The sequence below is a fragment of the Trachypithecus francoisi genome, unplaced genomic scaffold (genome assembly GCF_009764315.1).
Source record: "Trachypithecus francoisi isolate TF-2019V2 unplaced genomic scaffold, Tfra_2.0 Lachesis_group10, whole genome shotgun sequence".
NCBI classification, from domain to species: domain Eukaryota; kingdom Metazoa; phylum Chordata; class Mammalia; order Primates; family Cercopithecidae; genus Trachypithecus; species Trachypithecus francoisi.
Window position 1 is genome coordinate 36088399 of NW_022681455.1, and position 17068 is coordinate 36105466.

Genomic DNA, 17068 nt, shown 5'->3' on the forward strand with positions numbered 1-17068 from the left:
TCCCAAGTAGCTGAGACTACAGGTGCATAACACCATGCCCAGCTAATAATATCTTTGAGGAATCTTTTTCTTACCCCTGACCTTATTGATTATAAGAACATGGTAGTTTTTACCCTAGGGGTAATAGAGACTTGTCGTATAATCTGTGTTCAATTATAAAATCAACAGCTGATAAGGTTTCTTTTTCTAAGAAAAGGAGACCATCAGAAGAATATATGTATATATAATCCAGGCATTCACCTAGTACTGTACTTTAAAGTGTAAACTAATGAACTTGAATTGACACATGAATATTCACTTTGTTTCTGTATCCCCCTGAAGCCCATATTTCTCCAGTGGATTACTCTGGAATTCAAGCTGTAGGACAGGGGTGTTTTACAGCCTCTAGTATACACAGCAGTCGATCTCCATAGGAAGCTGTCCTCCTCACTATTCACCCCCACCCACTCCACATTTAAGAAGTAATTTGCAAAGTCTCAAAAGCCTATTTCACCACAGTGGTAACTGGTTATATGGCAGTATTTATCCTCCCAAGTGCTGCCATGCTGAAAGACAAAAATACTCATTTGAAATATAGAGTTAGACAAATCACCATTTTGTAACCCCTTATGAAAGAAATAATTGCTTTTGGAAAGGAAACCCAGTGAATGCAAAAAGCCATAAGTGAAAGGAACGGATATTTATTTGGTACCAAAATATCCCACAGATTACTTGCTTTCGTCAAAGGGAAAACATCTTAACCCAGTGATCAATTTTAGCTCATTAGCAGTGGGACAGATGGCCTTAATGCACTATCACGTGCATGGCATCACCTGTATTTTTGCTGAAAATGTTTAACCTGATTCTTACCATAATTTTTGACCTAACTTCTGGTTTTTGGGAAGTACAGGGGATAGTGGAAAGCAGGGTGTAGACACATGACAGCAAAAGAAGCAAAATCAGACACATCCTGAGAAACGGTCATTCTCAGGACAACCAGAGGGTCTCTTCAGATCAAAATCGGGAAAGAACAGGGCTTAGAAGTAAGGAGATTATTCTAGACTAAGGGAGACTAAAGAAATCCAGTCAGTTGCAGTGCATGGCCCCTAATTGAATCCTGGTTTGAACAAACTAGTTCTAAAAGATAACATTGTAATAATTGGAGAAATTTTAACATGAACTGGATTTTAGATGATATTTAGAAATTGTCAGAGATGATAACAGTATTATGATTATATAGGAAGGTGTCTTTGCGTTGAAATATTTGGGGAGGGTAAAGTATCATGTCTATAATTTTATTTTAAAACAGTTCAGAAAAACATATAAATCCATACAAAATTGTTGAATCTGTATGCTGGGCATATGAGTGTTCACTTTATCCTTGTTTTTACTTTTCTGTTTCTGTATATTTGAAATTTTTCATAGTGAAATTTTTAAAAATAAAATTCCCTTTGATTTTAATACCATGTCTCACCCCCATCACCATGTAATTCCCCCAGTTTATTCACTGTTTGAAGATCTGTTTGATGAATATTTATTTGTCTTATGTTAGTAAATAAACAGCGAAGGGGGACAAAAAACAACAACAACAACAACAAACACACAAAAAACAGTCCTGCCTACCTATTCTAGATTACTGTAGCTGTAGACTTTTGTTTTTATACAGTTTGACTACACTGGTAGCAGTTTGACATTGACATTCCACAAAAGCCTGTTCAAACACAATCCTAGTCATTTAAAAAAATTCTTCTTTAGTAACATGTTCTTTAAAAATACAAAATACAGGAGGAGGGTGAGGGTTGAGAAATAACCTGTTGGGTACAATGTTCACTATTTGGTTATTGGGCACACTGGAAGCCCAGTCCCCATCAGTGAGACCCATGTGACAAATGTGCATGTGTACCCCTGAATCAAAAATAAAATAAAAAATTTTAAACGTACAAATTACAGATACACACACACGCGTAAAGGAGAAAAGGGCCAATATATCCTAGAGTAGGTATTTTTGGAGGAGAATTCTTTGTTTGGATATGAAGGGTCAAAACTGTTTGCTTAATAAGGCATACTTTTTTGTAACATGTTAAAAACTATTTTCCTTCCTGTCTGTGGTACTGATAGCTGTCGACTTGCTGGAGAAGATGCTTGTATTGGACTCAGATAAGAGAATTACAGCAGCCCAAGCCCTTGCACATGCCTACTTTGCTCAGTACCACGATCCTGATGATGAACCAGTGGCCGATCCTTATGATCAGTCCTTTGAAAGCAGGGACCTCCTTATAGATGAGTGGAAAAGTAAGTCCTAAGGGTAGGATTAACATCTTGTACCACTAACCAAAAGCGGTGGGAAAAATAAAAACTGAATGGTCATAACCAACTTGCTAAAGCTTGTAGTTGAGGTCTATAATGCAGAATGAATATGTTCTCTGGTGGAAAGTGTTGTAGACAGTGATACTCTCTGGACCTTTGAGATACTTACGTCTGGTCTGATTTTATGCACAGCCCCTCACATACAGGAGCTTTGTATGGAGATTTGAGGTTTTCAGAGTCATTGCATTTACAACATCTCTCTGAGCTAAGTAAAGAATAGGATATTTTTACAGTTTTACAATTAGTAGAACTGGGGCAAAGAGAATCTATGTCTTATCAGTTAACTTAGAACTAGTTAGGGACATAGCCAGGAATGGAACCCGTGTATCCTGTGTCCAGTCCCATATTCTTTCCATAAAACACAAGTTCAGAACTCCAGTTAAATCCAAAGAGCCAAGACCATCTGTTGCCGTAGCTTGTGAGAGTGCTCTTTCATTCTTGAGCACTTCCATAGAGAGCTTAAGAGGCACTCAGCAATGAAAAACATGAGAAAAAAAAAAGTTCTTTTCTATGTCCCTTGAACTTCTGTGTGATAACGTGCTCCATTAGGATACTACATACGAGCTGTGAGGTAGCCCATCATACCACTGCCTGGACAGGGAGGAAGGATCTTGAGTGAAGTCAGAGTGCTCGCCAGCAAAGAGAACAGCCTAAACTCTCACGTCTTACTTTTCCTTCCCGATGTCTAGGCCTGACCTATGATGAAGTCGTCAGCTTTGTGCCACCGCCCCTCGACCAAGAAGAGATGGAGTCCTGAGCACCTGGTTTCTGTTCTGTCGATCCCACTTCACTGTGAGGGGAAGGCCTTTTCATGGGAACTCTCCAAATATCATTCAAGTGCCTCTTGTTGCAGAGATTTCCTCCATGGTGGAAGGGGGTGTGTGTGCGTGTTAGTGTGTGTGCATGTGTGTGTCTGTCTTTGTGGGAAGGTAAGACAATATGAACAAACTAGGATCACAGTGACTTCACATGAGGTTGTGGATGCTCCGGGGCAGCCTCCACCTTGCTCTTCTTTCTGAGAGTCGGCTCAGGCAGGCAAGCTTCTGTCTTTTTAGGAATATGTTCAATGCAAAGTAAAAAAATATGAATTGTCCCCAATCCTGGTCATACTTTTGCCACTTTGGCTTCTCCTGTGACCCCCACCTTGACGGTAGGGCATAGACTTGACAACATCCCACAGTGGCACAAGAGAAGGCCCACACCTTCTGGTTGCTTCAGACCCGACGCTGTCCCTTAGTGATGCGTACAGCCAAAAAGGACCAACCGGCTTCTGTGCACTAGCCTGTGATTAACTTGCTTCGTATGGTTCTCAGATCTTGACAGGTGTATTTGAAACTGTAAATATGTTTGTGCCTTAAAAGGAGAGAAGAAAGTGTAGATAGTTAAAAGACTGCAGCTGCTGAAGTTCTGAGCCGGGCAAGTCGAGAGGGTTGTTGGACGGCTGCTTGTGGGCCCGGAGTAACCAGGTAGCCTTCAGAGGCGGTCATGTGTGCATGTGAGTGCATGCGTATATGTGCGTCTCTCTCTCTCCCTCACCCCCAGGTGTTGCCATTTCTCTGCTTACCCTTCACCTTTGGTGCAGAGGTTTCTTGAATATCTGCCCCAGTAGTCAGAAGCAGGTTCTTGATGTCATGTACTTCCTGTGTACTCTATTTCTAGCAGAGTGAGGATGTGTTTTGCATGTCTTGCTATTTGAGCATGCACAGCTGCTTGTCCTGCTCTCTTCAGGAGGCCCTGGTGTCAGGCAGGTTTGCCAGTGAAGACTTCTTGGGTAGTTTAGATCCCATGTCACCTCAGCTGATATTATGGCAAGTGACATCACCCTCTCTTCAGCCCCTAGTGCTATTCTGTGTTGAACACAATTGATACTTCAGGTGCTTTTGATGTGAAAATCATGAAAAGAGGAACAGATGGATGTATAGCATTTTCATTCATGCCATCTGTTTTCAACCAACTATTTTTGAGGAGTTATCATGGGAAAAGATCAGGGCTTTTCCCAGGAATATCCCAAACTTCAGAAACAAGTTGTTCTCTTCACTCCCAATAACTAATGCTAAGAAATGCTGAAAATCAAAGTAAAAAAGTAAAGCCCATAAGGCCAGAAAACTGCTGTCTTTCTCTAAATATGATTACTTTAAAATAAAACAGTAACAAGGTGTCTTTTCCACTCCTCTATGGAAAAGGGTCTTCTTGGCAGCTTATCATTGACTTCTTGGTTTGGGGAGAAATAAATTTTGTTTCAGAATTTTGTATATTGCAGGAATCCTTTGAGAATGTGATTCCTTTTGATGGGGAGAAAGGGCAAATTATTTTAATATTTTGTATTTTCAACTTTATAAAGATAAAATATCCTCAGGGGTGGAGAAGAGTTGTTTTCATAATTTGCTGAATTTCAGGCATTTTGTTCTACATGAGGACTCATATATTTAAGCCTTTTGTGTAATAAGAAAGTATAAAGTCACTTCCAGTGTTGGCTGTGTGACAGAATCTTGTATTTGGGCCAAGGTGTTTCCATTTCTCAATCAGCGCAGCGATAAACATGCTCCAGAGAGACCGGGTGGACCCCCGAGTCATCTGGAGCAAGAAGGAAGGAGACAGACTGATGTTGATTCCCTCTCAGCCGGGACTCTCCCCCTTTCAAGGAGAGTGAACGTAAAGGCCTCATCTCCTTTATTGCAGTTCAAATCCTCACCATCCACAGCAAGATGAATTTTATCAGCCATGTTTTGGTTGTAAATGCTAGTGTGATTTCCTACAGAAATACTGCTCTGAATATTTTGTAATAAAGGTCTTTGCACATGTGACCACATACGTGTTAGGAGGCTGCATGCTCCGGAAGCCTGGACTCTTAAGCTGGAGCTCTCGAAAGAGCTCTTCGGTTTCTGAGCATAATGCTCCCATCTCCTGATTTCTCTGAACAGAAAACAAAAGAGAGAATGAGGGAAATTGCTATTTTATTTGTATCCATGAACTTGGCTGTAATCAGTTATGCCATATAGGATGTCAGACAATACCACTGGTTAAAATAAAGCCTATTTTTCAAATTCAGTGAGTTTCTCAAGTTTATTATATTTTCCTGTTTTTATTTAATGCACAATATGGCATTATATCAATATCCTTTAAACTGTGTGACCTGGCATACTTGTCTGACAGATCTTAATATTACTCCTAACATTTGGAAAATGTTGATAAAGCTCCTTAGTTGTACATTTTTTGGTGAAGAGTATCCAGGTCTTTGCTGTGGATGGGTAAAGCAAGGAGCAAATGACGAGGTATTAAGCACTGGGGCCTGTCTTATCTACACTTGAGGGTAAGAGTGGCCAAAACGACAGGGCTCAGCAGACTGTGGCCTGAAGGCCAAATCTGGCCCACAACCCGTTTGGTGTAGTCTGCTAAGAATGGCTTTTACATTTTTAAATGGTTGGGAAAGAAAAACAAAAAGAAGTAGTAGTTTTTTAGCAGGTAAAAAGTAATGTAAAACTTAAATTCCAGTATCCATAAATAAAGTTTTATGAGAACAGAACCATGTTCATCTGTTTATGTATTGTCTGTGGCTGCTTTTGTGCTACAGTGACAGAGGCAAATAGTTGCAGCAGAAACTATAGGACCTCCAAAATGTCAACCATTTACCATCTGGCCCTTTAGAGAAGTCTGCTGACCCTTGGCCCAGGGCTACAGTTTTCTCATCTATACAGTGAAGCTCAAGTTTTCTTCATCTTTGACATTCGAGACTATAAGCCATATATTTTTATTATAAAACTGCCAGAGAGAAGGTTGGGTTTGTGTATATATATGTACATTGTTTGTAAGCTTTTAGGCGAATGTATTTTATGACTGTTTTTCTTAGCTGGCTATGGTCCTTGAAAATACTCTTCAGAATGACTGAATTGCATCATGGGATGAAAGAGCCACAGGGTCTCAGAGCTGGTTTCTCAGGGACTTTGCTGATGTGCTTCCTTTCTTGGTGTCCTTGGAATGACACCCAGCAGGTGTCCCAGGGTGGACAGTGGGGCTCAGCCTGTGAGGATATTGAGAGCTGGGTTTTTGTCTGGGCCCTGGCTGGCAGCGGGGAATGAAGGCAGTGGTAGAAGGCAGACCAAGCATAGTCTCCTTTCCATCCCCAGTGACTTTGTAAGGAGGTGAGAGAAAAGGGCCCCGGTTATTACATGGGGTCCTTTAGCTCCTGTAAGAATCAGACGGTTGTAGGGAGTATTTTGCATTCACATACCAAACATGAGAGCAGCCTTCCTCCTAGGCTTTTGAGAAGAGGGCATGCTTAGCCCAAGGAGAGTTGACACCAGAAAAAGCTCCCCTGAAGTGAAACCACTTAAAATGGGGACCAAAATGTCATAGAATGTGGTGGACACTGGGGGTAGGGGAAGCCTGAATGGAACTTTAATCATGAAAATGGAACATAATGATAAAAGCATGTTCATAAGTTTAAAGATACATTAATTCTGACAAATAAAGAAGGATATTAAGTTGTTTTTGAAGTGAAACTGATTTTGTATCTTATAATAATCTTATTTGGTTTTTGCAACATGATCATAGAAGGAAGTTTTGCAAAAATATTTGATGGCTTCATCAGTTTTCAGAGTCTCTTGATATTTTGATATTCACATTCTTTTTTATAAGTATCAGTGATCACCTCCTCAACTTTCCTTTTATTGTTAACTGGTCTGAGTCTGTCACCCACACTTTTTAGGGCTTTTGCTTAAGGTTTGAGCAGTTTTCTAGCATTATTCATCAAATCCACCACCATTCGCAAGATTTGTGATTATTGCAATTAAGTTGCATTCTATTTGTGTCATTTGTCATATGCTTACAATATAACCATAGAGACTAACAGAAGACCAGAATACAGTGGGCAGGATAAATACTTTGGCTTCAGGTACTTAGGAAGCAAAGAGAAACTAACTTTTTTTTTATAAATAGCTCGTTAATGAATGTTTTCACATGGGGATGACTTTCACTTCTATATACAATTTGGTAGCTGCAAGGACTTGGTTAATGAATATGCAAATAATAAAGACCCCCTTTTATTTATCATGCAGATATGTTTTAATAATGTACATGCCCTTTGAGCTTAGCATTTACACTTCTCAGAAGCCTTTAGCCTGAGCAACATAGCTGGGGACTCTTGACTCTACAAAAATTTTGTTTTGATTACCGGGTGTGGTGGCGCATGCATTGTTAGTCCCAGCTGCTTGGGAGGCTGAGGTGGGAGGATTTGAGCCCATGAGTTCAAGGCTGCAGTAAGCCATAGTTGTGCCACTGCACTCCAACCTGGGTGACATAGTGAGACCCTGTCTCAACAAAAAAAGATCTTAAGTGCACAGAGTAGAATGTTTTCAGTGTCACATTCTTTGTACAGCAAAATACTGGAAGTAACCCACATATCTATGAATAAGGACTTGATTGAATAAGATGGTCATCTGTGCAGTAGAATACCATCCAGCAAGGAGAAAAAGTCAGTGGCAAACTATAGTACCCTGGCCCCCTTTTTTGTTGATAGATAATGCATGGCTAGGAAATGAATATACATTGAACTGTTAGCAACCATCTCTAGGTGGTGGGACTGTGGCCTTTAATTTTTTTTTTTTTTTTTTTTTTTTTTTTGAGATGGAGTCTTGCTCATCGCCCAGGCTGGAGTGCAGTGGCGCGATCTCGGCTCACTGCAAGCTCCGCCTCCCGGGTTCACGCTATTCTCCTGTCTCAGCCTCCCGAGTAGGTGGGACTACAGGTGCCCACCACCACGCCCAGCTAATTTTTTGTATTTTTAGTAGAGACGGGGTTTCACTGTGTTAGCCAGGATGACCTCGATCTCCTGACTTCGTGATCTGCCCGTCTCGGCCTCCCAAAGTGCTGGGATTACAGGCATAAGCCACCGCGCCTGGCCAATGGCCTTTACTTTTTATGCTATTTTTGTAATGTATGCCTTTTTTTACACTGAGGGTTTTGTTTTGTGATCAGAAGAAACTTTTTCTATTGTTTCTTAATGAGAAAGGTGTTTAAAGTCTGTGACCTGGAGAACCATTCTCAAATTTCAGTTTTGCCAGGGTAGAGCCTTCCAAGGCAGGAGAACAGTTGCTGGAAAGAAATTGTACCCAGCTGTTAGGCCTCTGGCAAGCAAAGCTGCACCAGTACTTTGTAGCGGGATTCTCCACCCAGCTGGGAGGATTTGGTGGTTTCTTCTTCAGTAGAAGGGTGTATTTTAAGAATCTGAAGCAGGATTTTTCAATGTTGGCACTATTGACATCTCAGACCAGATAAGTATTTGTTGTGGAAGCTGTTCTGTGCAGTGTAGGGTGTTAGGCAGCACCCCTGGCCTCTACTCACTAATGCCAGTAGCACACATGCTCCCTTCCCCCAGTTGGGATAGCCAGAGATGTCTCCAGATGTTGTTGCCAAATGGCCTCTGGGGAACAAAATCATCCCTGGTTGAAAACCACGAATCTAACACTTCATCCCTCCTAGTCTTGCAGAACACCAAAGCCTCTTTTCTTGAAAAAAAAAAAAAAAAAGTTAACACTCAGTAGCCTGTTGTAACTTAAAGAAGTAGTTTGGCAACCGGGCACGGTGGCTCACGCCTGTAATCCCCGTACTTTGGGACGCCGAGATGGGTGAATCACCTGAGATCAGGAATTCAAAACCAGCCTGGTCAACATGACGAAACCCTGTCTCTACTAAAAATACAAAAAATTAGCCAGGCTCGGTGGTAGGCGCCTGTAATCCCAGCTACTCAGGAGGCTGAGGCAGGAGAATTGCTTGAACCTGCGAGGCGGGGGTTGCAGTGAGCCGAGATCACACCACGGCACTCCAGCCTGGGCGACAAGAGTGGAATGCCGTTTAAAAAAAAAAAAGTAGCTTGGCATCTTGGAGGGAAAGTACAAATTGGAAAGGCCTTTTTAGACTCAAAATATTTTTAGGGGAAAAGGAAGATGGTAGCTTAGAAGAAAATATGTTTGGTACTGAATTAAGGTCATTTCTTAAAAAAAAAAAAAAAAAAAAAACAGTAGATGTAGATGTTGAGTAAATTAAGTTATTCTTTGTTCAGAAGCTCTTTGCCATTATCCACAGACAGAAAATCTGGTAATTAAACTGGGGGTATGACTACAAGATTTTCTTAGACCAGTAATGAAATAACAAACCTCAATGTGCCTGTTGTGGACACCTAAGATACTGGTTAGTCTGCATCTCACAAGTTGACATTCATTGGACATCGAGGTTGTCTTGTTAGGGGGAGTTTGCAGCCTTCTGCATCTGGGAACAGTTCGTGCCTCTGAAGCCAACTGGGAAGAGAGCTCCTGAGGACAAACGGTCCTGAGGCAGTTTCTGGAAAACCCATTATTGAAGCCACAGGCTGTGGTCTAAGTACTCATAGCCAGTGGGATAATGTTATATTGCAGACCTATTTGAGTAGTTCAATTAAGTGCTTTGTTTAGAAGTTATTATAAGTTAAGGAAGTAACCTTCAGTTTTGCAACTAAAAATAAAAATTATGCCACCACCATTTGATTGTCAGTTGCAGCAAAAATTAAGAAGATGTAAAACCACAGACCCAGCCTGGATTCTTAACAAAAACCAGTGGTTCTGAACTCTTATCAGATCCATTACCCTTTGCATAACTAATATTTCATAATACCTCTTTTATAATCCTGAGGTGAAATTCATAGATAATTCACACAATTTCAAAGGAAATATAATGATCGGCTGGGCATGGTAACTCATGCCTGTAATCCCAGCACTTTGGGAGGCCAAGGCGAGCGAATCACAAAGTCAGGAGGTCGAGACCATCCTGGCTAACACAGTGAAACCCCGTATCTACTAAAAAATACAAAAAAAATTAGCCGAGCATGGTGGAGGGTGCCTGTAGTCCCAGCTACTTGGGAGGCTGAGGCAGGAGAATGGCGTGAACCCGGGAGGCAGAGCTTGCAGTGAGCTGAGATTGTGCCACTGCACACCAGCCTGGGTGACAGCGAGACTCGGTCTCAAAAAAAAAAAAAAAAAGGAAAATATAATGATCTAATATAAATGACAAAGGAAAAATACAAATACATTTCCATATATAAGTGCTGGCTAGGCATGGTGGCTCGCACCTGTAATCCCAGCACTTTGGGAGGCTGAGGCGGGCAGATCACTTGAGGTCAGTTGTTCAGGACAAGCCTGGCCAACATGGTGAAACCCGGCTCTACAGAAAATTTTTAAAAAGTTAACTGGGGCGGGGCACAGTGGCTCACACCTGTAATCACAGCACTTTGGGAGGCTGAGGCAAGTGAATCACTCGCCAGCCTGGCTAACATGGTGAAACCCCATCTCTACTAAAAATACAAAATTAGTACAAAATAGAAAAATTAGTTAGCTGTGGTGGCGCAGGCCTGGGTCCCAGCTACTCAGGAGGCTGAGGCAGGAAAATTGCTTGAACCTGGGAGGCAGAGGTTGCAGTAAGCCAAGATCATGCCACTGCACTCCAGCCTGGGCAATAGGGTGAGACTCTGTCTCAAAAATAAATAAATAATGAAAAAATAAAAAGTTATCTGGGCATGGTGGCACACACCTGTAGTCCCAGCTACTGAGGAGGCTGAGGCAGGAAGATTGCTTAAGCCTTGGAGGTTGAGGCTGCAGTGAGCCATGATCATTCCACTGCACTCCAGCCTGGGTGACAGAGTGAGACCCTGTCTCAAAAAAAAAAAAAAAGCTCAAGCATAACTACATAAAAGATACAATAAAGTAGTTAGATGCTTGTACCTATACATAGAATCACCTTGAATATGACAGCTCCAAAGGCATACTGATACAGTTGTGTTGTCTTGGCAACTCAAATACCATGGCTGACTGCCGTCAGTCATGATTTTTCTGAAATTGGTAAGCAACTCTTGGGAAAGTTTTTTTTAAAAAATTAGATTTTTTTTTTGGGGGGAACAGAGTCTCAGTCTGTTGCCCAGCCTGGAGAACTTTTTGATTTACGCAGTTGTGATCCTGGGAAATTTAAGTATATTAATATGCAGAAAAGTATTTGTCTTATATGTAAAACCAAGTTACAGTCTAGGCTCAGATAACCATAAATAGTTTTTTCCACCTTCATGAATGTCCATCAGGATGTTTGTCATGTGAAGCAATTGTTAAGAATCCCACTCTGCACAGTGGCCCTTGCACGCTCAAATAGCAGTAATACTCCTGATCAGTATGATAGCCAAAATGGCCCGAGAGATTTCAGTGCACCCGCTGAGAACTGCTGACAGACCAAATGACCCTGGGACACCTGGAGTCCTAAGAAGTGAAACCTCCACAATGCAGGACAGACCTGGCTCCCTATTGTCTTCCTTCCTTCTTTCACCTCCTTCCCCTACTTTCCTTACCTCCCTACTAAAAAGTAGTTATTTTAATGAACTGTTACTATATGTTAGGCAATTTACCTTCTTGCATATTCTATACAAGTAATGTCTCTTTCTCAGTCACGTTACAACTGAGGCTAGATTCAACAGACTATCCTGGTATCAACATTGAAAGACTCCTGGTTCCAAAGAGTTTTATAGCATTGGTGTTAGACACACCTCTTTTGGTTTTTTGAAAGAAAATTAAAAAAAAATTAATTCAACATAATTTCCATAAGGACTCTCTGGCTGCTGCTGGCCAAATTGGGGAGGAGTCCCTGGCAGCCACAGCCAGGCACTTGGTGCCTTATCTCGTTCAGCACACACTGGGTCTCTCTCCCTAGTCCCAGCCCCCTTGCCCTCGCTTCTCAGCTGGGATAGCAATGCACCTCCAGTCCTCTGAAGAGGAACTACCTTTTCCCTCTTTCAGCCAAAAGGTCTTAAGCCAGCACTCGCTTTGTATGTCCTAGAAGATTAACACGCTTCCTCTGGCTGTCCTCTATAGCACTGCTGTAATGGGACAAGGTCATTGTGTGCTCTTGCTCTCTCCTGGTCTTTGTGCATGATAGTCCCTCTCTAGAACCCTCTCCTCCTCCTCATTCCTCTGAGCTAATGTATTCGTTCTTCTGTTCAGCCTTGACATCACTCCCTCTGTAAATCCCTGACCATTCCCAAGCTTGGATTAGGTGTGTCATCTGCGTGCACACTTAATCTTCTGGAATGATCAGTGGTGGCACTGATCACACTGCTTTATCATTGCTTGCTGTTTGTACCATCTGCTCAAAAAGGAAAAACATATAAAGGTTACGGATACAGGCTCTGGAACCTTTGATGGGACTAAGTAATTTGCCCAGGATTGTACCAACAGTAGAGAGTGGGGCTGTTCGAATAGCAGCCCTGCTGTCTCCTATTGGTATGATCTTGGGCAAATTACTTAATCTCTCAGAGTCTGTCTTGTAGGGTTGTGAGGACTAAATGAGTTAAGATATGAAAAGCCCTGAGCATAACAGAAAATGCTAAATACTGGCTTAAGGCTGCATGTCATCGAGGACAGATCATGTCTTGTTCACTATGGTGTCCCTGTCACCTAGCTTGGTACCTGGCACACAGTAAGCATTCAGTCCTTATTGACCGAGTCAGTAAATGACTATCAGCTTTTAATCCCTTGCAGATCACCTTGTCTTTTGCTTCCTGTTTTTACAATCAATAGTCTTTAGAAGCAAAGATCATCTAAAGAAAGAAACCAAATATGTATGGGTTATCTGCCTTGCCTAAGAAATGGTGCTGTGTGGAATTTCCTTGTTTAAAAAGAGACACGTGTTAGAAGAATTGGCTTCTGATTCTCCTTGTTATGTCTTGCTGTGTAATTTAAGTTGGATGCACAACAATTTAATGAATTAGAACAAGAACCAAAAGATTATTGGAAGTGGCTGATGGCCATAATCTAGATAATTCCTATTGTGTCCCCATCCATCTGCCACTTTAAAATGAAAAAAGCAAGGAAAAAGAAAGAATTGGAAGGCATTATGGTTTCTTGCACCCTCATTCAGCCATTCTACAAATTTCTATTAGGTACCTTCCATCTGTCAGGCACTGGGAATATGGGAAAGAATAAAAGTCAAATTCCTGTCCCCATGGAGTTGTTCGTTGCTTTCATGGGAGAAGGCAGTGGTAAACAATGACCGTACCATCTCGCTGGCACCTCTAGAACAGAACCTCTAAGCACCTGTTGGTGGAGGCCATTTCTGGGCTGGTGCACCTTTGATCCACCTCCCTGGCACTCAACTGACAGACGATAGAATTTCTCGTGGTGTCCAGGTCTGCATGTCCTCTTGGGTTACCTCGACCTCATCAGCTGGCTCCACCGTGTGTTTCCAGTGTGAGGTGTGAGGTCACCATCCACTGCCATTACACGAAGACCCATTTCCCCTGGACCATTACTGAAGTGTGACAGAGCTGATTGTCCTGATGAAATTCAGCCACTCACAGCTCTGCCCAGTGAGACAGGCAATGACTCTCTGATCATGGTTGCTGATGCAGTGCTTGTGGTGGGGAGTGTCCCTATCTGGAGGCACAGCCAAGTGGCTGCTGTGCCCTCAACAAGCCCCACCCTGCTTCACGGTGAGGAAACAGCCCCCACTCAACCAGTCCTGTCCCCAGCCTGCAGTTGAGTCAGGTGCCCCCGCAAGTGTTTATGTAACTTGTGCTGATCATACTAGGGTCAAAGCACTTACCACATTACTTTGTCTAACTATTATTCTTTCATGACACAAAACATATTTATTGTTGAAAATGTTTAAATGTAGGTAGGTAACATCTATTATCCCACTACCTGGAAACAATAGGTGTTGACAGATTGGTGTAACTCCTAGAAATTTTCCTAACTCTGGAAAAATACATTGCTTTTAAAACTCATTATTATTCAGTGATCTGTGTCAAATGATGTTGAAACAGCTGGATAGCCACTTTCCTCCTTCAGCCACAATCATTTCCAGACAGATCAAAGATTTAAATGGAGAAAGGCTTTCAAAGCATGTCCCAAAACCTAGAAATCGTGCAGGAAAAGGCAAATGAATTTGCTCATACAAAAACTGTAGAGCTTTCATACATTGGTGTCCATTTGGCAGGATTCAGTAAAGGCAGAAGCTGTACATAGCTGCAGTTCTAGGTAATTATTCTAGAACTTTCTAGAAGCTTTCTCTTATGTCCACAAGGAACAGAGTACAGAGACTTTTCACTCAACATCATTTGTAATAGCAGAAAGAAATGGGAACAAACCTCAAACTCCATCAATCGGGGAATAGGAAATACACTGCAGCATGTATTCATACAATGAAATATTAAACAGCAGTGAAGACAAATGAACTAGAATGATTACCCCCCACCACCCCAGACCCCTGATTTTGTCTCTGTCCCAGGAACAATAGGCAATGTGTGGAAACATTTTTAGTTGTCACACTTGGAGGTGAGGATGGTGAGTAATAGTGGGCAGAGGCCAGGGATGCTGCTAAACATTTTGCAATGCACAGGACGGCCCCCACAGCAAGGAATTATCCAGCAAAAACGTGTCAGCAGTGCCGAGGTTGAGAAACTGAGAGATGACTCAACATCTTGGCAGATCTCACCAGCATCCTTAAGTGAAAAAGGAGGCTGCAAAATGATCTATCTGACATCGTTTACAGATGCATATATATACAGTAAAACTAAAAGCAGACAATAATAATAATAAACACCAACTTGTAGAAGGGTCACCTCTAGGGAGGGAGGGGGCATGGAATCAGAGAGGGGCATGAAAGGGCTTCAGCTGTCAAGAGCCAGACAGCTTAGGTTCTAATGCCGGTTCCACCACTGACAATGTATAAACTCCGCAGGTTGCTTAATCATTCAGGGCCTCAGTTGTCACATCTGTAAAATGGGATGATATTGGTAATAGTGCCTTCTTCACAGGATTGTGGTGAGGGTTAAATTCGTTAACCAACATAGAGCACTTGGAACAGTGTGTGGCTCATAGTAAGAACTATATGTTTTTGTCACCATTTTCATCATGATGATGAGTATCTATGATCTATTTCTAAAATATCAGAAGTGAATATGGCATGTGTGTGAAACAGCTCAGTGTTCTGCCTTGACAAGGACCTTCACTCCTCCTGCCACCACCACCGGCCAAGTGAATTTCAGCCTCAGCACGTACTCTGTATTTGTTAAGGCAGGCCATCCAAAACATACGCTCCGAATCCGAGACAACTTATCCAAGCAGTGTTTGCTTTTCCTCTCCCCCCACCCCGCCGCTCCCGTGATGCTGGAAACTTCTCTTTATTGATACAGATGAGCAGTCGGTGACAAGTGTGTGTCCCTTGGCTGTTTCCTGTTTTCACTGAATTGGTAGCTATGGGATTACCAGGATTAACAAGGTGCACATTTTGACACTGTGGCAGCATTGCCAAATGGTTCTCCTAAAAGCTTGCCCCAGTTTACACTCCCACCTGCCAACAAGTGTTGTTACTGTTTCCTGTTGCCTCCCTCACTAGGATAGGAGCTTCTTGAGCGCAGGAACTGTGACATTTGTCCGTGTATTCTCAATATCTTGAGAGGTGCCTGGCAAAATTTGGTTGAATGGATTAAGGCTTTACCTTAATCACCAAGTAGGTAAGGAGGATAGAGAAAAATAAGACACTCATGTCCTCAAGAACTTACAATTTAGGTTTGTTTGAAAGTTAACTAAGAATTCCAAGTCTATGGGCGCTGGTGAGAGTGGCCTGGCAAAGCCAGCCCAGGAAGAGCTGCTGAGCAGGTTGTGAACAAGGATTCCCCCCAGTCCTTGGCAAAGCAGAGGAATGGCATTCCAGACAGGTCACAGACAGCTCAAGCAAAGACGCGGTGATGGGGATGAGGAAGGTGCGCTTGCGGATGGCTAGAATGGAGGTTGCCTGGGCACAGACATCTTGGAGGATCTGATTAGCAAGAAAGGCAGGGCCCGTCCAGATGGGGGCAAGCCTTGTCCAACTGACTAAGCAGTTTAAACTTTATCCTGGAGGCCACTGAGAGCTACCAGGGGTGGGGCGTTACGGGGAGGCAAGGCTGCTCTGAAACAGGAAGCTTAATCACAGCTGGGCTGCCACTGGCTGCCTGTCACACAGGAGCTGTGCTGCCCTCAAGCTGCCCACCTGGAGCACCCTCTTTCCAGGTGACCAAAGCTGGATCCGGATGCCCCCTGGCTTAGGAAGGGCAGCCCTGGGCAAGTGTGAGGGAGTGAAGACCAGGCCTGAGAAGCAGGGAGAAGCTATTTGTCAGGGAAGTGTGGTCACCAGGATCAGGGGCACGCTGGTGGCTTCCCCTCCATGGCCCCTTGCTCATCCCTGTCACCACACCTGTGCTCGGGCTGACAGTGACAGTGGTGTGCTGGAGCTCTCTCACTGTGACTCTTACTTTTTTAGAGACAGGGTCTCGCAATGTTCTTTCTACTTAATTTTATTTCTTAGGAAAGATTGGCCCTTCACAAGCATCATCCAGCACAGCTAAGCATAGTGGTTACCAGCACTGACCCTGGGCAAGACTCCCTGGGCTTCACTCCCAGCTCTAGTACTTACTAGCTATGTGTCCCTTGGGCAAGTCACTCCACCTCTCTGTGCCTCATTGTTATACATAAAATGGGGGGTACTGTTAACCCATCTCATAGAGTCCTTAGGAGGATTAAGGTACATATATGTAAAACTCATAACAACTTTTGGCAAGTAATTAGTGCTCTTTCCATGTTTATTACATGCATATAAAAGAAAATGAATGGGCCGGGCGCGGTGGCTCAAGCCTGTAATCCCAGCACTTTGGGAGGCCGAGACGGGCGGATCACGA

General features: G+C 42.7%; 1 protein-coding gene across 5 annotated transcripts in view; it reads left to right on the forward strand.

Annotated features, from left to right (window-relative positions):
- Nucleotides 1-6811, forward strand: part of MAPK14 (mitogen-activated protein kinase 14) — an 86823-nt gene extending 80012 nt beyond the window's left edge. For 4 of the 5 annotated variants that reach the window (XM_033216955.1, XM_033216957.1, XM_033216958.1 and 1 more), the window contains 2 exons: nucleotides 2098-2271; nucleotides 3036-6811. In XM_033216955.1, the coding sequence (XP_033072846.1) occupies nucleotides 2098-2271; nucleotides 3036-3103 (242 nt within the window). In that variant the 3' untranslated portion in view covers nucleotides 3104-6811. Of the gene's footprint in view, nucleotides 1-2097; nucleotides 2272-3035 lie in introns of those variants that run through there. The other variant, XM_033216960.1, reaches the window with a different exon arrangement.
- The last annotated feature ends 10257 nt before the right edge of the window (nucleotides 6812-17068 follow it).